This window comes from Notolepis coatsorum (genome assembly GCF_963971535.1).
Source record: "Notolepis coatsorum genome assembly, chromosome: 3".
Lineage (NCBI taxonomy): Eukaryota > Metazoa > Chordata > Actinopteri > Aulopiformes > Paralepididae > Notolepis > Notolepis coatsorum.
This window is the reverse complement of record NC_140167.1, coordinates 182328450-182349634: the sequence shown is the minus strand read 5'-3', so window position 1 is coordinate 182349634 and position 21185 is coordinate 182328450. Positions and strand designations below refer to the sequence as shown.

Genomic DNA, 21185 nt, shown 5'->3' with positions numbered 1-21185 from the left:
GGAAACCTTCTGATTACCACACGACTGCTCTACCTCCTGTCGTCACTAGTCTCAGTAGGTGTCGGTGAATGATAAAGAGGTGTGATTTCGCTCAAAGAATCATGCCTTCTGGTATACAGGTCACTGTGACTACTTCATGTAGGTTAAGGTTTGTGTTTTTTTCCTGGCATTTACGCAAGGCAAAGGGCACAGGTTAACCCTTTCACTACCACACTACAGAAGGTTAACCTTTCACTACCACACTACAGAAGGTTAACCCTTTCACTACCACACTACAGAAGGTTAACCTTTCACTACCACACTACAGAAGGTTAACCCTTTCACTACCACACTACAGAAGGTTAACCTTTCACTACCACACTACAGAAGGTTAACCATTTCACTTCAACACTACAGAAGGTTAACCTTTCACGACCACACTACAGAAGGTTAACCTTTCACTACCACACTAAGATGGTTAACCTTTCATTAGCACACTACAGAAGGTTAACCTTTTCACTACCACACTACAGAAGGTTAACCCTTTCACTACCACACTACAAAAGGTTAACCTTTCACTACCACACTACAGAAGATTAACCCTTTCATTACCACACTACAGAAGGTTAACCTTTTCACTACCACACTACAGAAGGTTAACTCTTTCACTACCACACTACAAAAGGTTAACCTTTCACTACCACACTACAGAAGGTTAACCCTTTCATTACCACACTACAGAAGGTTAACCTTTCACTACCACACTACAAAGGGTTAATATCCAGTGGTATCTTCTCCTCACCAACATGTGCACATGGTCCAAGCTAAAAGTTAGCTACTTTGATGATGTCATCCACTTGATATGATGATATGATATGACTTGAACTACGACCAATGGGCTTCCTCGCGCCGCCGCCTGTATCCGAAAGCTCTTAACCTACATCTCTTCAGTAAGACTTACAATTAGCACTGTTATAACATATTAACATGGACATGTGCGCAAGCAGAGGACTCTGTGTGAAGCAGGCAGGTCAGACAGACTGGACCGTGACAGATAGCAGTTATCAATTGAGCTTTATTTAAGTACATAAACTAGAAATTAATGTGAAAAATGCATTACATGATGTACCTTATACCATGAGGGGCGACAGGGGTTCAGGAGGTAGGGCGGTCATCTGGTAATTGGAAGGTTCGCGGTTCGAATCCCGCTCCTCCCGGGCAGCGAGTTGAAGTGTCCTTGAGCAAGACACTTAACCCCTAATTGCTCCCGATGAGCAGGTTGGCACCTTGCATGGTTTGTGAAAGCCTGTTGTGAAAGAGCTGTGTGTGTGTGTGTGTGTGTGTGTGTGTGTGTGTGTGTGTGTGTGTGTGTGTGTGTGTGTGTGTGTGTGTGTGTGTGTGTGTGTGTGTGTGTGTGTGTGTGTGTGTGTGTGTGTGTGTGTGTGTGTGTGTGTGTGTGTGTGTGTGTGTGTGTGTGTGTGTGTGTGTGTGTGTGTGTGTGTCATGAGTGTTTGTCTACTTACTGAAGTAGACATTACTGAATATTCTAGGGAAACTGCTCATCATCTCTCCTCATAAGGATTGTGTATGTGAGTTTTGAATAACATTGAATCACATGCCTCACGATGGTCATGACTTTGAATGTGATGAGCGTTGTGTTAAATGTTTTAATAGTTGCAATACCAAACCATTCTCTCCTTTGTACCACACATACAGCTGCCGGCTTTGTGTAGACTGTTTGAGGACTCGAAACAAGCATACACATACACACACACACACACACACACACACACAGGCTGCACTGTCCAGTGGGTTGAGTTTCGTCGTCAGCTGGGTCTCTCTAAACAGAGCTGGTGGGGGCTGGGCTGTTGTGTCTTTCAGACAAGTCGGTTAAACAAATTCTCTTTCTCAGTGTTTGGAATATATACACAGATTGACTGAATCTGAAGTCAAACCCTTTATTGGTCAGTGACAAAGGGAGGATGTGGGTGGAGCTCTGCCCTCTTTTCTTATTCTTCCAATCATGAGTGTTTGTCCGAGGGAAGCAACAGTTGTGATTGGAGGATTGGCTATTTATTGGCGTGATGATACCCCACCTTTAACACTTTCAGTGCCGGACCGTGTTTTCCTTTTTACCCCGTTGAATGCCACCATCCACGGCCAATGTTAACGTTAATATCGCCTAATCTATGTTTTAAATTATGGCTATGTGTCTAATCTGCCCGTCGCTTATCAAAGACTCATTTTCCAGTCAACATTGGCAAGGCAGATTGTATTTTTATCGCTTCATTTCCGTTTGATAGCATTTTGAAAATCACCCGTTTTCCGGGGAAAAACAACCCATGCCTATGATAATCGCCTTTTACTGGAATATTCCAGAACGTTGTCATTTGTCGGCCTATTTATGAATCGTTTTCAAAAAACCGCTAGATGATCGATAGTATATGTGTGCGCACGCACGCTCGTGCCGTGCGCTGATAATCGCTGCTCTTATTTCCTCATGGCTTTTACAGTCAAAACAGCCATATCACATATCACATAAACGCTTATGTATCAGTGAAAACGAGTCTGATTATCCTAACACTGATGACATAGATTCCTTACCTGAGGTTAGATGGTATCCAAATGGTTTATTCCAATTTCCGATTGCCATTCGTGTGTACAGTATAACACATGATCCGCGCGGCTCAGAGGCTCCAGAATGAACTCTGGTAGACCCCGGCTGCATCAGTGAGAAGTAAAATGTGGAGTCAGAAATCCGTTCTCCCATTCACTTTCATTGAGTCCATTCCAAAAGGGTGATTTACCATCTGGGAGACGATAGGGGGCGCTTTTTTCACATCTGAGCGCCGGCGGTCCCTGGATCTCCAACGGTAGGCTCGCGTGATGCAATATGATTTCAGATCGCTAATAAAAAAATAAATACCCGAGACCGTGGCATTCAACGGTCGGGTCGTAAACCCGAGAAAAGCTGTGAGTGGCACTCAAAGTGTTAAATACTGTATCTTATCTTTAAATATTGTATCTTATCTTTAGATACTGTATCTTATCTTTAAATATTGTATCTTATCTCTGTTGTGTCAAGTAGGGCTGGGCGATATGACGATATTATATAAATATCGGGTACAGTTCATTAACGATACACTTTTTTAACGTATCGTGGATATCGTGATGTTTTGCCCAAGAGGATTGTGTCGCGTCAATCTGGTCCACACGTTCAAACTTTTGAAAAACGCCGCCCCCACACACACACTACTGCATCAAAGTTACTACTTATGATAAAGGCATTCGTTTTGTGGCATTAACGTTATATAGTTACACGTTCAATAACATCAGCGTACAGTATTTACCCAAACATAGCAACGTCCGAGGACGACATAGATAGCAAGCATTACTCGAGTTGTGCCCATTCTGCGGTCTGTTAATAAAGTTTTCAATCAGACAGATGTATGGAAAGGCTTTTATTATAACATTCGTTGCAGTAAAATCATCATGCTGCGGTGCGCTGGTAATCTTATCGTCGGCCGCGGGGAGCTACCGTTGTTGTTGTTGTTGTGTTGAGCTCTCGTCAAAATCAATGGAGGACATTCTGGAATGTAAAAAACTAACAGCGCTTGCCGATTGGTGCTAAGAACAGCAGGGCGGGTGCAAGCGGTGTGACGTAATTGGCAGACTCGACTGTCGATCAAAATTATTCCGTTGCCGGCTGAATGATTGAATTAATGAAAACTTTATTAACAGATTGCAGAATGGGTACAATACAGTACAGCTCAATACAACAACAGTGGACTGGAGGATGAAGACCAGAAAAAGACTTTCGGCTTTTTTACATAAGGGTCCTCCATTTTCAATTCATCAAAACATTTAGAGACATACAAATATACAGTAGTTTCATAAATTGATTGATCCATTGATTTAAAACTTTATTAACATATTGCAGAATGGGTACAGTACAGCTCAATACATTGTTAAGGGGATGCAGACCAGAGAAAGACTTTCGTCTTGTTTACATCAGGGTCCCCCATTTTCAATTCATCATATTTCATATCTAAATCATATAATATCTCATTGCTAAATATATGCAATATATAATCTAATAATCCAATAATCTAAATCTAATATATAATATAAAAATGCTAAATGCATGGGTATTTTATTTTGTCTTTAATGTTAGCTTGCAAACTCAAATACTGTCTTGGTAAGCCTCATAATGAATTGTTTGGGGAAACAAATAAAAACATCGTGTTGTGTATCGCCGAAAGGTCAGAAAATATCATGATATCATATTTAGGCCATATCGCCCAGCCCTAGCGTCAAGTGCTACTCACTATCCATTGATTGATTAATTGATTGATTGATTGATTGTTCTATTGTTTTTTCAGCTTTACGACAAGATCAATACCAAGTCCTCCCCACAGATCAGACACCCCCCTAGTGATGCTGTGCAGAGAGCCAAAGAGGTAAGTACACACACACACACACACACACACACACACCTGATTTTAAAAGTATGACATGTATCCAGATGTTATGGGACTGAGTTAGGAGAAAGTTAATATATGCAACTAAACTCCAGGTAAACCAAGAGGCCATATTAGTTCAGTCTAAAGTAATTAAAGGTGATGTAAGTGGCATTTGTCTTGTTCAAATACGTATTCTACATAATAATAATAATAATAATAATAATAATAATAATAATAATAATAATAATAATAATAATAATAATAATAATAATAATAATAATAATAATAATAATAATAATAATAATAATAATAGCTCTACACTCTGCAGTCAGTAGCATGAGTCTCACAGTCCCTCCGCTCTGCGGTAAACACAAAATAAATGTTCTGGTATCCCGTTCATACTTTATCCAATCAGGAGATAGAACTCCACACTGTATAAATGGTCTGAAAAAAATAAGAAATAAAACCTAGTTTTAAACAAATGTGTCCTTGAAACAAGTAAAAAATTATCTACAATTTCTTGAAATAAGTCAAAAGATCTAGGGTTCTCTTTCCTGATTGGATAAAGAACAGATACCAGAAAATGTATGTTGTGTTTACTGCAGAGCAGGGGGGGCTGGGAGACCCATGTTACTGACCAGACACTCAGTGATGTCTGTCAGAATGTAGAGCTATTTAACACATATTTTTACAAATGAAATACTTACAGCACCTTTAAATGAATAAAAACACACTCTCATTCCAATAAATGTCAGTCCTTTTCAGTCAGTTTGTCAGATTGACTGTTTATTTATATCACACTAAAGCATCGTAATGCATTGGTTTTCTTTACAGCCCTAACACCTACAGTACATATCCAATGCTAATTTAATACAAGACATTCACATAAATAATATATGCATGAAGACAAACACATAGTCTATCCATTTTTCCTTTGTCATGTCAGTGATGAGAGATATGTTGTTGATGACGAGGATGATTGACGAGCTCTGTATTAACTGATATCAGACTGACACCTCACTGCTCTCACACTCCGCTGGCAATGCTTAGGCTTCATTAACCCTCTGCCGATCACTAAAAGCTCTTTACGCCTCACTGCTCTGGGTCTTCCTCACTACTAGCACCACTCTGCTAGCCTCTAGCGCCGTTCCTTCAGGGTATGCCTGGGTTATATCTGAGGACCTATTCTCTTTCTCTTGAGAAAGACGTTCTAGGAAAGGGGACTCTGTATGTTTTGTATCCCCCTAATGTAACTATTGCCATTGTTGGATGCAAGTATTTTCAAACGGGAAGACCTTGTAACTGACTGGTTTTATATTTGACTGTTTACACAGTGTTCTGGTGAGCAGAGTAGGTCTCATGGCCTAGGCTAGAGTAGGACTCATGACTAGAGTAGGACTAGAGTAGGACTCATGACTAGAGTAGGTCTCATGACTAGAGTAGGTCTCATGACTAGAGTAGGTCTCATGACTAGAGTAGGTCTCATGGTTTAGACTAGAGTAGGTCTCATGGCTACAGTAGGTCTCATGGCTAGAGTAGGACTCATGACTAGAATAGGACTCATGACTAGAGTAGGTCTCATGACTAGAGTAGGTCTCATGGCTAGAGTAGGACTCATGACTAGAGTAGGTCTCATGACTAGAGTAGGACTCATGACTAGAGTAGGTCTCGTGGTTTAGACTAGAGTAGGTCTCATGACTAGAGTAGGTCTCATGACTAGAGTAGGACTCATGACTAGAGTAGGTCTCATGACTAGAGTAGGTCTCATGACTAGAGTAGGTCTCGTGGTTTAGACTAGAGTAGGTCTCATGACTAGAGTAGGTCTCATGACTAGAGTAGGACTCATGACTAGAGTAGGTCTCATGACTAGAGTAGGTCTCATGACTAGAGTAGGTCTCATGACTAGAGTAGGTCCCATGGTTTAGACTAGAGTAGGTCTCATGGCTAGAGTAGGTCTCATGGTCTAGACTAGAGTAGGTCTCATGGTCTAGACTAGAGTAGGTCTCATGGCTAGAGTAGATCTCATGGTCTAGACTAGAGTAGGTCTCATGGTTTAGACTTGAGTAGGTCTCATGGCTAGAGTAGGTCTCATGACTAGAGTAGGTCTCATGGTTTAGACTAGAGTAGGTCTCATGGTTTAGACTAGAGTAGGTCTCATGGCTAGAGTAGGTCTCATGACTAGAGTAGGTCTCATGGTCTAGACTAGAGTAGGTCTCATGGTTTAGACTAGAGTAGGTCTCATGGCTAGAGTAGGTCTCATGGTTTAGACTAGAGTAGGTCTCATGGCTAGAGTAGGTCTCATGGTTTAGACTAGAGTAGGTCTCATGGCTAGAGTATGTCTCATGGTTTAGACTAGAGTAGGTCTCATGACTAGAGTAGGTCTCATGGTTTAGACTAGAGTAGGTCTCATGACTACAGTAGGTCTCATGACTAGAGTAGGTCTCATGGCTAGAGTAGGTCTCATGGATAGAGTAGGTCTCATGGCTAGAGTAGGTCTCATGGTTTAGACTAGAGTAGGTCTCATGGTTTAGACTAGAGTAGGTCTCATGACTAGAGTAGGTCTCATGGTTTAGACTAGAGTATGTCTCATGGCTAGAGTAGGTCTGGTGGCTAGAGTAGGTCTCATGGCTAGAGTAGGTCTCATGGTTTAGACTAGAGTAGGTCTCATGGCTAGAGTAGGTCTCATGGCTAGAGTAGGTCTCATGGCTAGAGTAGGTCTCATGGCTAGAGTAGGTCTCATGGTTTAGACTAGAGTAGGTCTCATGGTTTAGACTAGAGTAGGTCTCATGACTAGAGTAGGTCTCATGACTAGAGTAGGTCTCATAACTAGAGTAGGTCTCATGACTACAGTAGGTCTCATGACTAGAGTAGGTCTCATGGCTAGAGTAGGTCTCATGGTTTAGACTAGAGTAGGTCTCATGGCTAGAGTAGGTCTCATGGTTTAGGCTACAGTAGGTCTCATGACTAGAGTAGGTATCATGGCTAGAGTAGGTCCCATGGTTTAGGCTACAGTAGGTCTCATGGCTACAGTAGGTCTCATGGCTAGAGTAGGTCTCATGGCTAGAGTAGGTCTCATGGTTTAGACTAGAGTAGGTCTCATGGTTTAGACTAGAGTAGGTCTCATGGCTAGAGTAGGTCTCATGGCTAGAGTAGGTATCATGGCTAGAGTAGGTCTCATGACTAGAGTAGGTCTCATGGCTAGAGTAGGTCTCATGACTAGAGTAGGTCCCATGGTTTAGACTAGAGTAGGTCTCATGGCTAGAGTAGGTCTCATGGTTTAGACTAGAGTAGGTCTCATGGCTAGAGTAGGTCTCATGACTACAGTAGGTCTCATGGTTTAGACTAGAGTAGGTCTCATGACTAGAGTAGGTCTCATGACTAGAGTAGGTCTCATGTTCTAGAGTAGGTCTCATGACTACAGTAGGTCTCATGGCTAGAGTAGGTCTCATGACTACAGTAGGTCTCATGGCTAGAGTAGATCTCATGACTAGAGTAGGTCTCATGACTACAGTAGGTCTCATGTTCTAGAGTAGGTCTCATGACTAGAGTAGGTCTCATGACTAGAGTAGGTATCATGACTAGAGTAGGTATCATGACTAGAGTAGGTCTCATGTTCTAGAGTAGGTATCATGTTCTAGAGTAGGTATCATGTTCTAGAGTAGGTCCGTAGGTCTCATGTTCTAGAGTAGGTCTCATGACTAGAGTAGGTCTCATGACTAGAGTAGGTCTCATGGCTAGAGTAGGTCTCATGACTAGAGTAGGTCTCATGACTAGAGTAGGTCTCATGGCTACAGTAGGTCTCATGACTAGAGTAGTTCTCATGGCTAGAGTAGGTCTCATGGTTTAGGCTACAGTAGGTCTCATGGCTAGAGTAGATCTCATGGTTTAGGCTACAGTAGGTCTCGTGACTAGAGTAGGTCTCATGGCTAGAGTAGGTCTCATGGCTAGAGTAGGTCTCATGGCTAGAGTAGGTCTCATGGCTAGAGTAGGTCTCATGACCAGAGTAGGTCCCATATTTTAGACTAGAGTAGGTCTCATGGCTAGAGTAGGTCTCATGGCTAGAGTAGGTCTCATGGCTAGAGTAGGTCTCATGGCTAGTGTTACAAAGGGTCAGGTTAAACCGAATATATATATTTATTGTTTGATATCCCTTGTATAATATTTGTATATCGTTTGATATCCCTTGTATATTATTTGTATATATACACGGAATATCCCTTTACCTGCGTACAAACCAGAGTAATATACGCTCTCCTATTGGACACCCCCCCCCAGGCTCCAGGCAGTCTCGTACTCAGACAGGTGCAGTGGGCGAGTTTGGGACATGTTGGAACATGTCTTTGGCAGTGTAGTGATTCAGGACCAGAGTGACCAGGTTGGCACTAGATAATTCACCTTACGTATAAATACGGCGCAGGTGGAAACAGCAGCAGTTTTTAGCACTTATTCGTTCATTACTAGTAAAGCATTCACCACGAGACAACGTGCAGTGAAGTCAGCAACTTTGCCTCTAAATAGAGCCTTGAGAACCGCGTGCGAATAGATTGCTAAAGTGTCAGAGTTTAACGCAGTAACGTTGAGTTCGACTTATTCTAATGTGAAGTAATAGTCTATCATTTATAGTGTATCGTGCGGCTACAGTTCTTCAGTGACCAGCATTACCACCGGTTCGTCGTGTATATAGCTAGTGCACTTATCCAGGGCGGCCTAAACTCGTGCCCCCACCCGAGGAGTCCTAGACGAGAACCGTTGGATATGTACACCGGAGAACCTACACCGGCGACTGCAGAACCATTTCTGGTTGGATTATATTGCTTTGGGACCGTGACTGCTCGAGCAGAGAACCGTCGACCCCACTGTCGTTTGGGATCTACCCCCCGTGAGGATCATCACTCGAGCCCGCCTCTAGGAAGAGGCTGGCTAGCTGTCTTCCATGCTGTCGAGCATACTGGATTATAGCTGTTGCTTTGTCTACTGATCAAGGGAGTACATGCACTGGCTCCTGTATCTGGAACCTCGTTATTCCTCGTTGACCCAGACTTTGTACCCGAACATTCCTCAACCCTGGCCGGCCTTACACCCGGAGGGAACCCCCCAGTGTCTCCAGCTGGTACTAGTGTGCCCTATGTAATTGCTATACCACAGGTGGCGTCAGTTTAGACCCATCCTAGTATTCATACTATTCTCAATGACTTATGCTCTTGACTTACTTTACGTGTGTTCTTCGCCATACAAGCGCGAGCTTAATTCTCAATCTGTAACCTAACGTTGCTTAATAATAATAAATACCCTCTAAATAGTACTTTATGTGTCAATGCCGTATTCTTGTGTGGGTGTTCACCATATATATTCATGTACTGTATGGCCAGTAATTAAAGTACATAACTAGTAGTGGTTTAATATATCACAATCTTTAATACAGTCAGGGAATTGTACCCCTCAGTTACAATTGGTCCTTCGAGCCGGAGGGTATCAGTGTAATATTTAATATAATATTGATATTAACCATGGCCAGCGGTGAACACTCCCCAAGCGGCTCTCCCAAGCTAGAACGCCCGCAGCGCAAACGTCAGCCACCTCCCTATCTGGAGGAATACGCTGTCGTTCTAATACCTAGCTTTAACCAGACGTTAAATACGGATAAAGCGGATAGTCAAAGCATGTCAAATCCTATCGACCAGGCGACCCTGCCAGTAGAGACCCCAGTGGGCTCTCACGAAACTGACCAAGCTCATGGGGGGGACCAGGTGGGACATGACATGACATGACTATACCTCCAGACAACGTCAACGGGATAGTCCCCGGAGAGCTCCAGGATAAAGAAAGTGCTCCAGGGACAGAACCCGACACACAACCAAGAGAAGAGAAGCGCGCCCAGGAGATGGACCTCGGGGCGCGCCAGGAGAACAGATCTCCAACGAGCTCTGTCAGAAGCCGATCACCTCCGTCAGTGTCATCCCCCAGCCAGGCGGACCAGATACTGGCGCAAGCCTTGATCGCCACACTGGCAGCCTCCACCGAAAGAGACCGACTTCAGGGTGAACGCGACCGGCTTCAAGCAAAGACGCTTAGTGAGCGCGAACACTCCACAACGGAAAGAGAGCGCCTCCACGCGCAACAAGCAAGCGAGCGCGAACAATCTGCAGCGGAACGAGAGCGCCTTCACGCGCAACTCCAAGCGCAAGCCCTTAGTGAGCGCAAACACTCTGCCATGGAAAGAGAGCGCCTTCAGGCTCAACAGACGAGCGAGCGCGACGAACGAGAGCGCCTTCACGCGCAACTCCAAGCGCAAGCCCTTAGTGAACGCGAACACTCTGCAACCGAACGAGAGCGCTTCCAGGCGCAACAAAGGAGTGAAGACGACCGCATAAGACTGGAGGAGAGACGCCTTCAGACGGAGGAGAGACGCCTTCAGACGGAAGAGAACATTGAAAGAGACTGCGCCAATGCACAGCACGCCGCCAATGCACAGCGCGACGCCGCCAATGCCCAGCGCGAAGCAGAGCGCGACGCCGCCCATGCCCAGCGCGAAGCAGAGCGCGACCGGCTGCAGGCGCAGATGATAGAACAATTGATTGCCAGGGCGACACCCCCTCTCTCCGCACGGAGCTCCCGGAGATCATCACGACAAGGGTCTAGGGCACCTTCCCCTACCCGATGAAGCGACCCGGGACCCGGCCAACAGGAGGATCCTGTCTACGTCTCCGACTCCCCTACCCGACGAAGCGACCCGGGACCCGGCCAACAGGAGGATCCTGTCTACGTCTCCGACCCCCCTCCCCTCCATACGAGATTATTCCTTGTTGACCCAGACTTTGTACCCGAACATTCCTCTACCCCGGCCGGCCTTACACCCGGAGGGAACCCCCCAGTGTCTCCAGCTGGTACTAGTGTGCCCTATGTAATTGCTATACCACAGGTGGCGTCAGTTTAGACCCATCCTAGTATTCATACTATTCTCATTGACTTACGCTCTTGACTTACTTTACGTGTGTTCTTCGCCATACAAGCGCAAGCTTAATTCTCAATCTGTAACCTAACGTTGCTTAATAATAATAAATACCCTCTAAATAGTACTTTATGTATCAATGCCGTATTATTGTGTGGGTGTTCACCATATATATTCATGTACTGTATGGCCAGTAATTAAAGTACATAACTAGTAGTGGTTTAATATATCACAATCTTTAATACAGTCAGGGAATTGTACCCCTCAGTTACAGCTAGAGTAGGTCTCATGACTAGAGTAGGTCTCATGGCTAGAGTAGGTCTCATGACTAGAGTAGGTCTCATGGCTAGAGTAGGTCTCATGGTTTAGGCTATAGTAGGTCTCATGGCTAGAGTAGGTCTCATGGTTTAGGCTACAGTAGGTCTCATGACTAGAGTAGGTCTCGTGGCTAGAGTAGGTCTCATGACTATAGTAGGTCTCATGGCTAGAGTAGGTCTCATGGTTTAGGCTATAGTAGGTCTCATGGCTAGAGTAGGTCCCATGGTTTAGGCTAGAGTAGGTCTCATGACTAGAGTAGGTCTCATGGTTTAGGCTACAGTAGGTTTCATGACTAGAGTAGGTATCATGGCTAGAGTAGGTCTCATGGCTAGAGTAGGTCTCATGACTAGATTAGGTCTCATGTTCTAGGCTAGAGTAGGTCTCATGGTTAGAGTAGGTCTCATGGCTAGAGTATGTCTCATGGCTAGAGTAGGTCTCATGACTAGAGTAGGTCTCATGGCTAGAGTAGGTCTCATGGTTTAGGCTATAGTAGGTCTCATGGCTAGAGTAGGTCCCATGGTTTAGGCTAGAGTAGGTCTCATGACTAGAGTAGGTCTCATGTTCTAGAGTAGGTCTCATGTTCTAGAGTAGGTCTCATGACTAGAGTAGGTCTCATGGTTTAGACTAGAGTAGGTCTCATGACTAGAGTAGGTCTCATGACTAGAGTAGGTCTCATGACTAGAGTAGGTCTCATGGCTAGAGTAGGTCTCATGGTTTAGGCTATAGTAGGTCTCATGGCTAGAGTAGGTCCCATGGTTTAGGCTAGAGTAGGTCTCATGACTAGAGTAGGTCTCATGGTTTAGGCTACAGTAGGTCTCATGACTAGAGTAGGTCTCATGGCTAGAGTAGGTCTCATGGCTAGAGTAGGTCTCATGACTAGATTAGGTCTCATGTTCTAGGCTAGAGTAGGTCTCATGGTTAGAGTAGGTCTCATGGCTAGAGTAGGTCTCATGGCTAGAGTAGGTCTCATGACTAGAGTAGGTCTCATGACTAGAGTAGGTCTCATGTTCTAGGCTAGAGTAGGTCTCATGACTAGAGTAGGTCTCATGGTTTAGACTAGAGTAGGTCTCATGACTAGAGTAGGTCTCATGTTCTAGAGTAGGTCTCATGTTCTAGAGTAGGTCTCATGACTAGAGTAGGTCTCATGGTTTAGACTAGAGTAGGTCTCATGACTAGAGTAGGTCTCATGACTAGAGTAGATCTCATGACTTAAGTAGGTCTCATGACTAGAGTAGGTCTCATGACCAGAGTAGGTCCCATGGTTTAGACTAGAGTAGGTCTCATGGCTAGAGTAGGTCTCATGACTAGAGTAGGTCTCATGGCTAGAGTAGGTCTCATGGTTTAGGCTATAGTAGGTCTCATGGCTAGAGTAGGTCTCATGGTTTAGGCTACAGTAGGTCTCATGACTAGAGTAGGTCTCATGGCTAGAGTAGGTCTCATGACTAGAGTAGGTCCCATGGTTTAGGCTAGAGTAGGTCTCATGACTAGAGTAGGTCTCATGGTTTAGGCTACAGTAGGTCTCATGACTAGAGTAGGTATCATGGCTAGAGTAGATCTCATGAAAAGAGTAGGTCTCATGGTTTAGACTAGAGTAGGTCTCATGGCTAGAGTAGGTCTCATGGCTAGAGTAGGTCTCATGGCTAGAGTAGGTCTCATGGCTAGAGTAGGTCTCATGACCAGAGTAGGTCCCATGGTTTAGACTAGAGTAGGTCTCATGGCTAGAGTCGGTCTCATGGCTAGAGTAGGTCTCATGGCTAGAGTAGGTCTCATGGCTAGAGTAGGTCTCATGACTAGAGTAGGTCTCATGACTAGAGTAGGTCTCATGGCTAGAGTAGGTCTCATGGCTTCTCATGACTAGAGTAGGTCTCATGACTAGAGTAGGACTCATGACTAGAGTAGGTCTCATGACTAGAGTAGGTCTCATGACTAGAGTAGGTCTCGTGGTTTAGACTAGAGTATGTCTCATGACTAGAGTAGGTCTCATGACTAGAGTAGGACTCATGACTAGAGTAGGTCTCATGGCTAGAGTAGGTCTCATGGTTTAGACTAGAGTAGGTCTCATGGCTAGAGTAGGTCTCATGGTTTAGACTAGAGTAGGTCTCATGGCTAGAGTAGGTCTCATGGTTTAGACTAGAGTAGGTCTCATGACTAGAGTAGGTCTCATGGTTTAGACTAGAGTAGGTCTCATGACTACAGTAGGTCTCATGACTAGAGTAGGTCTCATGGCTAGAGTAGGTCTCATGGCTAGAGTAGGTCTCATGGTTTAGACTAGAGTAGGTCTCATGGTTTAGACTAGAGTAGGTCTCATGACTAGAGTAGGTATCATGGTTTAGACTAGAGTAGGTCTCATGGCTAGAGTAGGTCTCATGGCTAGAGTAGGTCTCATGGCTAGAGTAGGTCTCATGGTTTAGACTAGAGTAGGTCTCATGGCTAGAGTAGGTCTCATGGCTAGAGTAGGTATCATGGCTAGAGTAGGTCTCATGGCTAGAGTAGGTCTCATGGTTTAGACTAGAGTAGGTCTCATGGTTTAGACTAGAGTAGGTCTCATGACTAGAGTAGGTCTCATGACTAGAGTAGGTCTCATAACTAGAGTAGGACTCATGACTAGAGTAGGTCTCATGACTACAGTAGGTCTCATGACTAGAGTAGGTCTCATGGCTAGAGTAGGTCTCATGGTTTAGACTAGAGTAGGTCTCATGGCTAGAGTAGGTCTCATCGTTTAGGCTACAGTAGGTCTCATGACTAGAGTAGGTATCATGGCTAGAGTAGGTCCCATGGTTTAGGCTACAGTAGGTCTCATGGCTACAGTAGGTCTCATGGCTACAGTAGGTCTCATGGCTAGAGTAGGTCTCATGGTTTAGGCTACGGTAGGTCTCATGACTAGAGTAGGTCTCATGGCTAGAGTAGGTCCCATGGTTTAGGCTACAGTAGGTCTCATGGCTAGAGTAGGTCTCATGGCTAGAGTAGGTCTCATGGCTAGAGTAGGTATCATGGCTAGAGTAGGTCTCATGACTAGAGTAGGTCTCATGGCTAGAGTAGGTCTCATGACTAGAGTAGGTCCCATGGTTTAGACTAGAGTAGGTCTCATGGCTAGAGTAGGTCTCATGGTTTAGACTAGAGTAGGTCTCATGGCTAGGGTAGGTCTCATGACTAGAGTAGGTCTCATGACTAGAGTATGTCTCATGGTTTAGACTAGAGTAGGTCTCATGGCTAGAGTAGGTCTCATGGTCTAGACTAGAGTAGGTCTCATGGCTAGAGTAGGTCTCATGGCTAGAGTAGGTCTCATGACTACAGTAGGTCTCATGGCTAGAGTAGGTCTCATGACTAGAGTAGGTCTCATGGCTAGAGTAGGTCTCATGGCTATAGTAGGTCTCATGACTAGTGTTGTGAAGGATCAGATTAAACCGAATATGTATATTTATTTATATATATATATTTAATTGTATTTGTATATCGTTTGATATCCCCTGTATATTCCTTGCACAATATGCATTGAATATCCCCGTTTCTACTAAACAGCCCATAATAGTTTCATTCTACCATTGGACGAGAACCTGGCGCCAGGTTGCCATACCCCTAGGTCCAAGTTCAATCGTGCCGCCTAACATGTCGAGGCAACCCCCGGTTCCGCGCAGTAATATGCCGGGCGAAATACGAATGGTACTATTTGTTCATAGCGCATATATATATGGCGCTCGTAAAGTAGAACTTTCTTTTAGTCCAGTTCTTTACCCTCCAACAGAGTGACAGACGCAAAAGCCTCCCCACGACGCACGTGCGGTGTAGTAAGGCCTACTTGGCCCAGAATAGGCATTGAGATATCGTGTAGATTAATAGTTGAATGGTCATAGTTTGGCACCATACCGTCGAGTTGGACGTATTCTATTAAGCTAATAATAGTCTATTTATGTATGGTGCATCGTTCGGTTAGAGTTCTACAGTTATCAGTACCCCCATCGTTCCTGACGTTATCTGGACGCTTATCCAGGCTGGTCAGACCCCTAGTGGTGATTGCATCCGAGGAGCTCCGGGTCAAGAGCGACTGGACCTGTATATTGGATTACTCTACCCAGACGACGGCGAGCCTTCCACGGCTCTTGGATTATGCTTTGTGTGCTTTGATTATTCCATGGATAAAGGCCAACACTGCCGAGTGTTGGAATTACCCCCCGGAGAGGACTCCAGGTGAGGCGGCGCTCTACACGTGAGGTCGCACCACGTCTCTCCGTTGTGGACCGGCAGATACCGTTCCACAGAGGGTCCAGCTGTATTCGTCTGCGGTCCGAGGTTCTGTGGGCACCGTGTCCAAGACTTTGGATTCTCCCAAGACACCGTCGGCCAGATGGGATACCGCCAGCGGCTTCTCTAACCCCCCCCTCCTACTGTCTTACAACCAGCGGGACCCCCCCCCCCTTAGTGTATCCAGCTATAATCATTTAAGTACCATCGCTATCGTTTCCTAAATATTCCAGGTTGTATACTTACTCCCTGCGCAACCAGAGATTGGACATTCAATGTTGATTTACCTACGAATACTCATTTGCCATAAAAGTGCATATTCAATATTTCAAATCATAAATGTAATTAAGTGAATGTTGTATACACCTTTTGCTGTATTAAATATTCGATTTGGTACATTTGTGTTGGTTCGTTTCATCAGGTGGGAAAGTGTTCATCATACTTATATCTTGTACTGGGTGGCCAGAAGTTAAAGTACATGAGGTAGTGGTATTAAATATCATATCTAACAATACAGTCAGGGAATTGTACCCCTCAGTTACAATTGGTCCTTCGAGCCGGATGGTAACTAGTGTAATATTAATATAGTGTTATTAATATCGAAATGGCCTATGATGAACACTCCACGAAACGATCCTCCTAACCTAGAACGCCCGCGGCGCAGACGACAGACACCTCAGTACTTAGAGGCTTACACTGTCAGTCAACTACCTAGCCTTCGACAAACGGTAAACGTGGTAAAAGTAGAAAGTAAAATTATGTCTGACCTTAACGACCAGGTTTCCCCGACCACAGAGGCCCTAGTAGGTCCTAATGTAACTGACCAAGCTCACGGTGGGGACCAGGAGGGAATTGACATGCCTTTACCCCCCGCCACTACTCAAGAAGTAGTCCCCGACAAGCCCCGGGAGGAAGACAACCCTACAGAGAGAGAACTCTGCACGGAAGAAGAGGAGGAGAGCGCCGAGGAACTAGAGCTCCAGGACTCCCCAACGAGTACCCCCAGGAGCGGTTCACGCAGGAGCGGCTCACCTCCACTACCGCCTTCCCCCAGCGAAGCGGAGAGGACACTACAACAGGCGTTCCTCGTCAGCCTGACAGCCTCTACCGAACGCGATCGGCTCCAAGCACAGACGCTTAGCGAGCGCGAACGTCTCCAAGCACAGGCGACCAGCGAGCGCGAACACCTCCAAGCACAGCAACGGAGCGAAGAACAGCGCACAAGTATGGAGATGAGACGCTTCCAGATGGAAGAGAATATGGCAAGAGACCGGGCCGACGCCCAGCGCGCCGCTGCCGGTGCCCAAAGAGAAACAGAGCGCGCCGCCGCCGACGCCCAGCGCGCCGCTGCCGGTGCCCAAAGAGACGCAGAGCGCGACAGACTACAAGCGCAACTAATAGAGCAGCTGATCAAAAGGACAACTCCCTCTCCCTCCGCCAGGGGCTCAAGGAACTCGTCGAGACAACAGTCAAGAGCAGCGTCACCGCAACGAGCAAGCGACCCTGAACTTGACCAACAGACCGAGTCTAGACCCCCCGCAGATCCCCTTCCCATACCGGTCCAAGCGAGACCCAGCTACAAGGAAGGAGCGGCCTACACTGCGGAGAAGCTAAATAAACGATTACAGGATCTGGAAGATTTGATAGAAGAAGAAGAGGGAGAAGAGGAGAACCAAGCCCGACGACAGCACAGTACTCCACCGGACCAGGAGGTCCCATACAGTCCAGGCTATACCCCCGCGGCGCTGCGCTACAGACCCCCGACTCTATTTACGGGTGAGCACGACGCACGACCAGCCCCGAGGAACAGTACCTGGACCAGCGGGCCATGGTACCCTGCCAGTACCAGCCCACAGCGAGGCGCAAGAGGGGACTCGCCCAGGAGGTCTCTCCCCCAACGCTCGCCGATGTATCAGCCATCCACGGCGTCATACAACGCCACGCCGTCATTCCCAGACTTCGCCTATGAGAGTCGAGCACAGTACACGGAGCTCCGGATGTGCTTAGAGACAATGATGGTGGAGGTCGCTGATGAACGCCACAAGTATGCAATATTATTGAAGCACCTGAAAGTACCGCGAGCGCACAATATAGCGCTAGCCTATGCTACCTCCTCGACCCCATACACAGCGGCCCTTGCAGCGCTGGATCAAAGATATGGACGTATATGGGATTACGTAATCCAGGAGATAAGGCATATTGACCGCCTACCCCCAGCCACAGACAATCGCTCACTAGACGACCTGTCAATCAAAGTGCAGTCCCTGGTGGGGATGCTGGGAGCTCAACGGGAGAAGGGCAGGCATGAGCTGTACGCCAACTCTAACGTTGAGAGGATTTTGGAGAAGCTGCCACCCGCAAGACAGGAGCGCTTTCGGCGGCAGAGGGACTACCGAGATCCCGACGGCCCCGAGCCATCCCTCCTTGATCTGGCCGACTTCCTGGCGAGAGAGGTCAGCAGCTTACGACTGGACACCTTCGGGCGGAGCACGCCAAGCTCCAGAGAGGGACCCAGGAGAATAAGTGATGGAAGAAGATCGGTGACTGTCATGCACCAATCAGAGTCAGTACCGAGCAGTAAGAGTCACAGCACCCCCTCGAGAAAGGAGAAGTGGAAGATAGCGTGTCCCTACTGTGAGAAAGAACACTGGCTGTCACAATGTGACTCATTCACAAAGATGAATGCAGAAGAAGTGAGCCAATGGATAAAGTCCAACCGGCGCTGTTATCGATGTGCGCGGCCCCACATGGCAGCCGAATGCCGCCTAAAGAAAAGGTGCAGCCGGTGCGATGGAGCCCATCTAGATATACTACACGATAGTAACGGAAGACGGCCTATACCTGCACCACGGAGCGGCACCAAGGCAAGTGTCATGTACATTGACCCCGCCAGCAGCAACGGAGCTCAAGTGCTCTTAAAGGTAGTCCGTGTGACATTGAGCTACCAGGATAAAGTCATGGACACTTACGCCGTCCTTGATGACGGGTCAGAGAAGACCCTTCTGCTCGCCTCCGCTGCGACTCAGCTGGGACTGCGGGGGAGCAAGAACGAAATGACGATTCGGACAATAAGAAGAGATTTAAAGACGATAAAGGGCGAGAATGTCTCCTTCACTATCGCAGCCAACGGGCAGCCAGAGCGACGGTACAAGATCACAAATGCTTTCACCAGCCAAGAAATAGGACTATCGCAGTACACCTACCCTGTCACCAAGTTGATGGATAAATATGTGCACCTGCGTCAATTACCTATCCCGCTCATAGACGGCGCTACCCCGACCCTGTTGATAGGCTCCGACCATGCAGAACTCATAGTCCCGATTGACCGGGTCCATACAGGCCCCCGAGGCTGTCCTGCAGCAGTCGAGACCCGCCTAGGATGGACATTGCAAGGCCCCCTCGCTAAATCTCTCAACCGAACAGCAGCCACTAGCTGCTTCCACTCCAGAACGACAGAAGAAGACACCACTCTCCTGCAGCATGTCGAGAGGCTATGGACCCTAGAGACAATGCCCTTTAAGAACGAAAAGAAAGACATTCGCTCTAAAGAAGACATTTACGCCATCAACCTACTCGAGCAGGGGACTAAGAGAGTCACAGTCGGCGGAGTGATGAGATACGCAACTCCACTCCTGAGGCGAGAGGGAATGCCCCCCTTTCACGCAAAGAAAGACGCCACGGAGCGCTATCTACTGAACACAGAGCGGCGCCTAGCCAAAGACCCCGCTCAACAGAGTGTGTACCGAGCTGAGATTGAGAAGCTAATCACAGCGGGACACGTAACAAAGATTGACATTAAAGAGGCCGATCAGACGACCGAATCATGGTACGTGCCGCATCACAAGGTCCATCACAACGGCAAGGATCGCATTGTGTTTAACTGCAGCTACCAGATCGGATCCCAAAATCTGAATAAAGAGCTCTTGCCCGGCCCCACACTCGGCCCCTCCCTACTAGGCGTGCTACTGCGCTTCCGCCAGGACAAGGTGGCTATAAGCGGGGATATCAAAGGGATGTTCTTGCAGGTGAGACTAGTAGAGGAGGACAAGCCTCTGCTACGGTTCCTATGGAGAGAGAAGATCGGAGATGAGAACCCATCCATCTACCAGTGGGAAGTACTCCCCTTCGGAACCACATGCAGCCCGTGCTGTGCTACATTTGCACTACAGAAACACGTCACAGAGGACCCAGCAGCAGATGAAGAGGTCCAACACAGTGTGAAGAACAGTTTCTACGTGGACAACTGTCTACAAAGCGTCTCGACTCAAGAAGAAGCCGAGGCTCTCCTAATCAAGTTACGCGCCTCCCTAATCAAAGGAGGCTTTGATCTCAGGCAGTGGGCCAGCAGTGACCCGCACGTATTGCGCAGCCTCTCCTCCGCAGACAAGGCTGCCAGCAGCGAGACCTGGATGGCGACAATCCCAGGAGAAGCCCAAGAAATGACACTGGGATTAGTCTGGCGCTTCAAAACAGACTCGCTCCACTATAGACACAAACCCTTGGCTCCAGAGCAAGGAAGGTCGGCGGCGATACCGACCACCCGACGGAGTGTGTACAGAACACTCGCCAGACAATATGACCCGTTGGGATGTATTCTACCTTACACCACCAGGGCAAAGATGATTGTACGAGCACTATGGGACAAGGACCAGGGCTGGGACGACCCAATACCCGCACACCTTGCCTCAACATGGAGAGAGTGGGAGACGGAACTCCGCTCACTCCCAGGTGTCAATATACGCCGCAGCTACTTCCCATCCACAGTGAGGCCAGAGACATGCGAGATTGAGCTACACGTCTTCAGCGACGCCTCCGAAGTAGCCTACGGATCGGTTGCCTATTTGCGTGCCCAAGAGATGGGAGGAGAGATACACACTGCTTTCATACTGGCCCGCTCAAGAATAGCCCCACGTAAGCAACAATCTATCCCACGTCTAGAGCTCTGCGCAGCCCTCGCAGGAGCGCATCTAGCCACGTTAATCCAACGTGAACTCACCATTCCGGTGCATAGAACAATCTTGTGGTCAGATTCCACGACAGTACTCACATGGATTAAGTCTGATTCATGCAGATACAAAGTCTTCGTGGGAGTCAGAGTCACCGAGATTCAAGAATTAACAGAAGAAGCAAGCTGGAGGTATGTGGATACCAAACACAACCCAGCTGACGTCATCACCCGGGGAATGTCCCTGGATGACCTAACCCGTCGCAACATCTACAGTGACGGACCAGCATTC

The 21185-nt window shown here is 46.8% G+C and overlaps 1 protein-coding gene across 8 annotated transcripts in view; it reads left to right on the top strand.

Annotated features, from left to right (window-relative positions):
* Positions 1-21185, top strand: part of caska (calcium/calmodulin-dependent serine protein kinase a) — a 507486-nt gene that overhangs the window by 424525 nt on the left and 61776 nt on the right. For all 8 annotated transcript variants that reach the window (XM_084310852.1, XM_084310851.1, XM_084310849.1 and 5 more), the window contains exon 12: positions 4362-4439. In XM_084310852.1, coding sequence (XP_084166978.1) covers positions 4362-4439 — 78 coding nt within the window. The remainder of the gene's footprint in view (positions 1-4361; positions 4440-21185) is intronic.